General features: G+C 56.9%; 1 protein-coding gene across 1 annotated transcript in view; it reads left to right on the forward strand.

Moving 5' to 3' along the window:
• ARSG (arylsulfatase G) overlaps positions 1–5,170 on the forward strand; it is a 56,152-nt gene that overhangs the window by 47,325 nt on the left and 3,657 nt on the right. The window contains exon 10 of the mRNA XM_010856066.1: positions 4,712–4,802. Within this exon, the coding sequence (XP_010854368.1) occupies positions 4,712–4,802 (91 nt within the window). The remainder of the gene's footprint in view (positions 1–4,711; positions 4,803–5,170) is intronic.

Here is a 5,170-nt window from a genome sequence, read left to right on the forward strand (position 1 = left end):
GCAGCCAGCCTTGTCCTCAGAAGATCCCCGCCAGTGGCCGCTGGAGGTCCAGTGTGTCAGACCCCGGGGAGGGGGACTCCTTTGACAGTAACCTCTTCCCACTCCCTGCTCTGCTTCCTGAGTCAGTCCAGCTCATCACCCAGATTTCTAGGTAGCAGTTTGGCCTAGGGCAGGTGTCCGTGGGTACATATTCCCTGTAACAAATGATTTTTTTTCTCACCATCATTTAATTTTCTGACATGACGTAGGCAGAAGGCACAGGTTTTAGCTGGATGGGATGTGTGAGCAGCGTCTGCGTTGTGCATCCTGGGCTCCCTGCCTCCCCCCTCCACTGACCCCGCCAGAACGAAAGCTCCCTGAGGGCAGGAATCTCATCAGGGAATTCTCAGTGCGCTTAACACGGGGTCTGGCACCCAGCCAGCGTGCAATAAATGAGAATTGAGTGAATGACTGGATGGATGAATGAGTGAGCGGATGCATTGATGATGTCCTGGGGGTCGGGGCCCCTGACCTCTCCCGGCTCCTGGAGTGCTCAGCGCACACAGCCCTTCAGCCCCCAGGCCCCTCTCTGGTGTTCCCGGAAGCATTTGGTGGCTGTCTCTCTCTCTGTTTTACTTTTGCCAAAAGGAAGAGGAAGTGGGAGGAGGGAAGGAGGCGGGTGGGATCCGGGCCTGGCTTCCCAGTTAGGACCTGCACATCAAAGCGTCTATTTCTGGCCTCCCCAGAGTCACAGGGAAGTGAGTCGAGTGTCCTGGGGCAGTTCCTGAAGGTGCCCCGCCCCTCTCCGGTGCACTGGTCAGAGTGGGCCCTGGGCTCCTCCCTGGAGGCCCAGGCTGGCCCCTGGGGCAGAACAGCTCCTCCCAGCCAGTCTGATCCCCGCCACCGCCCCCCACTTCCCGAGCTGCAGACCCTGCCAGGCCCAACCCTGCTCCCCGCCCCCACCCAGGACAGCTACGCTGGAAGGTGGCTTCTGCCCCTGGGCTGGGAGCTGGCGGTACGTGGCCCTGGGGGGTTGTCCACTGCGTCAGCGGAGAGATGCTCCTGAGTGTCCAGGAGGGTGACTGAGGTCACCAGGAAACTTTGACGCTGGCTCCTCAACACGGTCCCAGCGCCCGTGGGAGCCGGCTCCTGGGCGCGGACCTTCCGTCTGCAGCCGGCGGAGACTTGCTTTCTCAGGCTGCCTCTTTCCGCAAACTCACGGGGGCCCCTCTTCAGGGCTGCGTGGTGACTGACCTGGGCCCCAGGGACCCGGCAGGACAGCCCGATAAAAGCCACAGCTCCGTTTGGGGTTTTGTGGGGACGTGTGATGGGTGGGGACCCAGCTGGAGTGGGGCTGACGGCACCCCGTGACCCGAGGGAAACAGCCACGCCTTACCGCTCACCAGGAGCTCTGTGGGAACTTTTAGGGTGTGTCTCCCGTGGGCCCGGCCCCACCAAGGACTAGACTCCTGCACTGTTAGTAAAGACACCTGAGAGGTCAGCATAGCTTGCTGCTTCCCTGGATTTGGCCTTGGGCTTTTCCGAGTGTGTGCTAAGTCACTTCAGTCGTGTCTGACTCTTTGCTCTCCCGTGGACTGTAGCCTGCCAGGTTTCTCTGTCCATGGGATTCTCCAGACAAGAACAGTAGAGTGGGCTGCCATGCCCTCCTCCAGGGGATCGAGCCTGAGTCTCTTTTATTTCCTGGGGTGGCAGGAGGGTTCTCACCATGAGCCCCACCTTGGTCTTTCCTAGTCGGCCCCCAGAGAAACGATTGTAAATCCTCTCGAAGTTGCTGATGGAAGACCAGGAGGGAAACATAGGAGTGATTATAAAGACGTGCGTACATATACATGTGTGTTTACACACACACATGCACGTGTGTATTTTTCCGTATTCAGTAATCACTTACTGAGTATCACGTGCAAGGCACTGCGCCAGACATTCTGGGACATCCAGTGGCACATGACAGCCTTAAAGGTTAGATTTAAACGTTTCCACCTGTTTGGAACATTCCTTAACATGCAGAATATATTCATTCACTCCCACAGTATACACATGTATGTTTTAATAAACACAATTGTGTTCACCCTCAGCTATATTCTGGGCTTACAAGGTTCTGGTATGGGTTGGTTTAGAAAACCATTCCAGTTTCAAGAAGCTCGAAGGAACCCCTAGATTGTCATCTCAAAACTATGCGAAACGCCTCAGCCGTTGGGTGCTTCTGTTTTGCAAACGGGTAATGGCAACGGCAAGTTAGTGAGCTGAAGCAACATGGGGCTGTGTGCACCCTGGCCCCGCCCCTTGGGCCCTGCGATGAGAGCAGATGCTGGGCTGTGGGTTTTCCGGCGGAGCGGTCTCACCACCCACCTCGCGGACAGCCAGGGCCGTCTTGTCTGTGATGTTCAAAACCATGGCTGCTGACTCTATGCTGTGCATTCCTGCGCACCCTGCAGTCCGGGGGTTGGGGGGGTCTGTGTCCAGGCACCGAGGGCAGCCACAGCAGGGAAGGGGAGCGGGGAGTTGGGGAGCAGGGAGGTGGGGTGGGCAGGGGGGCGCACAGGTCCCACTCAGGGCTCGCCTGGCTCCTGGCTGGAAGCTGGAGGTTGCAGCATCACAGCTGGTCACATCTTATCCCTGCCCCAGGCTGACATGTCCAAGCCCGAGAACTGTCAGCCAATGGAAGGCTTCCATAGAGGCTCTGCACCTGCTCTGCCCTGACCAACCTGGGGCCGTGTGGTCACACAGTGCCCAGCCATCCCTGGAGACCACACGTCGGAGAAGCAGTTAAGTCCTTAGCCTCTGGACCACTGATCACCTCTCTTAAGGAGAAGAGAGGCCCCTAGTGGTCAGAGATGCTGTCCAGAGCGGCTGGCACAAGGCTGACCACTTTTGGAGATGGGGGTCTGCGCACCCGCACCCGAAGGGCTGGGAGCCCTCCCCGCTTTCTGGGGATGTCACCTAGGCACCGGCCCCCAGGGCTTAAAGTAAGGTGATGCCTCCCACTTGAAAAACGGTGATCGGATAGAATAAACCCAACAGGTAAGAAAAGCCACCAAGAAGATGCATGTGTTTGCAGAAGATAAAGTTATCTTTGAAATTTGGACTGCGTGTACCCTGGGGAGGAAATGTCTCCAGCTGTGATTCGTGTGTAAATTCGCCAGCCTCCTTCCTCTGTTGATGTAAACAAGAACGCCGTGGTCGGTCAGCTCAGAGGGGAGAGCAGGGCGCGTACAGAGTTCTCCAAACCCATCCACGGGCCTGAGGGTGAGCCATTCCGCTTCCTCCTGGATTTCGGAAGTGGCGCCTGGCAACGCGAGTAAACATCCTGCCCTTGGCAGTCCGCCCTTGCGGGGCTTCTGTTATTGAGAGTCACAGGGTGTCAAGGATTCTAACCCACAGACCAGGGCTCCCATCTCCTGGGTGTCTGAGTAACGTTGCAGCTCTGCTGACAATAGAAAGCTCCACTTTCCAAGCACCCACCCCCCACTTCCTGTCCTCTCCAGAAGGAAACAACACAGCCTCCTGCGGTGAGAGGCTTGGCTTCCTTGGGCTGGAAAGGGTGAGGGTTCTGAGTTATGACCCTCTTCCTGTTTGGACGGGGCCTGTTGTCATCACGCCGCCGGGATCGCGGGCACTGTCACGAGAGCTCGGAAGCGGCAGGTGTTGGGGGGGAGCCACCCTCGCTGGCAGCCGCTCAGGGCCGGGAAACGGGGGGACAGCTGTTTACCGCTCCAACAGATGTTTCTCATTTTTTTTTTAGCTCCATGGAAACTTTGAATCACATAAGCGCCTTTCCAGCGATATATATCGGTCATGATTCATAGCAGGGCGGTCTCACACTTCCAGCCCAAAGCCCCCAGCTTTCCAAGGATGCTGGTCATTTATTTCCTACCAGACCTTGCCCTTGGGAACCCTGAACTCCATTCTGGGTCTCTCCATTCTGGAGGGCGATTCTTTTTTCTTTGGCAGGGTAGGGGGAACCATACCCTGTGGCCTGTGGAATTTAGCCCCCCACCCCACAACCCCGCCCCAGGTATTGAACCCATGCCCCTGGCATGCCCTGGCCACCTTGAAAACTGTAATCTGGGAGCCGGGGGTAGTAAGTAAAATAAAAGTTATTTTTAAAATTTTATTTTAGGGGACTCCCCTGGTGGAAGAGTGGCTAAGACTCTGCTCCCAGTGCAGGGGGGCCCAGGTTTGATCCCTGGTCAGGGAACTACATCCCACGTGCCCCAGCTAAGACCTGGGGCAACCAAATAAATAAAAATGAAATCATAAGAAAATACTGAAGTAGAGTTGGTTACAACACTGTGTTAATTTCTCCTGCATAGCAAAGTGACCCAGTTATACATATGTGTACATTACTTTCATATTCTTCTCCATCATGGTTTATCACAGGGTAATGAACATAATCCCTTGTGCTGACCATTGAAATTCTTGATTTGGGGACAAGGTTTCTCTCATCCGCATTTTGCACCAGACCCTGCAGATGACCTGGCTAGTTCTGGGCTTGGGATCCAGCCAGACCTGTGACCCACTCGGATGAACTGACCCGGAGAAGCGCCGCCCGCTTAGGCTCCCAGGAGTAGGCCGTGGACCGGAGGCCTGTGTCTGCCGTGTTTGGGGCGGGGTGGGCTCGGTGGTGATGGGGAGCAGGGGCCACGACAAGCACGCTCCTGCTGTCCAGGGAGGGTGTCGGGCGCTTCACCAGGAAGCCCTGTCCCCTCCCCAGGTGCTGTTCCACCCCAACAGTGGGGCTGCCGGAGAGGACGGAGCGCTTCAGACCGTCCGCCTGGAGCAGTACAAAGCCTTCTACGTCACCGGTGAGTGGGGGGCGCCCCGCGGACCCCGCCCAGGCCTCACAGCGAGGGTGCGGCCCTCCTTCGGGGACGCGCTCGGCATCTCTGACGGCATCGCCCCCAGATCCGGTCCCAGGGGCCCGGCCACACACACAAATACGCAAGCAACGTCTTTCCACTCTGCCCCAAGCTCCCCGGCCAGCTCGGAGCTGGCCCAGCGCGTCCGCGCTGCTCTTTCTCCCTCGAAAAATCGCTTCACCCCGTGGTTCTACTTGTGGGGCCCGTGTGACTGAATGTTCAGTGGAGGCTTGGAGAGACTTTAAAGTGTAATTTGCCTGACAAGAGACTGTTTCAGAAAGTAGTTGTTTGTAGAAGGTCTGTTTAGCAAACTG

Source organism: Bison bison, unplaced genomic scaffold (assembly GCF_000754665.1).
Source record: "Bison bison bison isolate TAMUID 2011002044 unplaced genomic scaffold, Bison_UMD1.0 scf7180017864371, whole genome shotgun sequence".
NCBI lineage: Eukaryota > Metazoa > Chordata > Mammalia > Artiodactyla > Bovidae > Bison > Bison bison.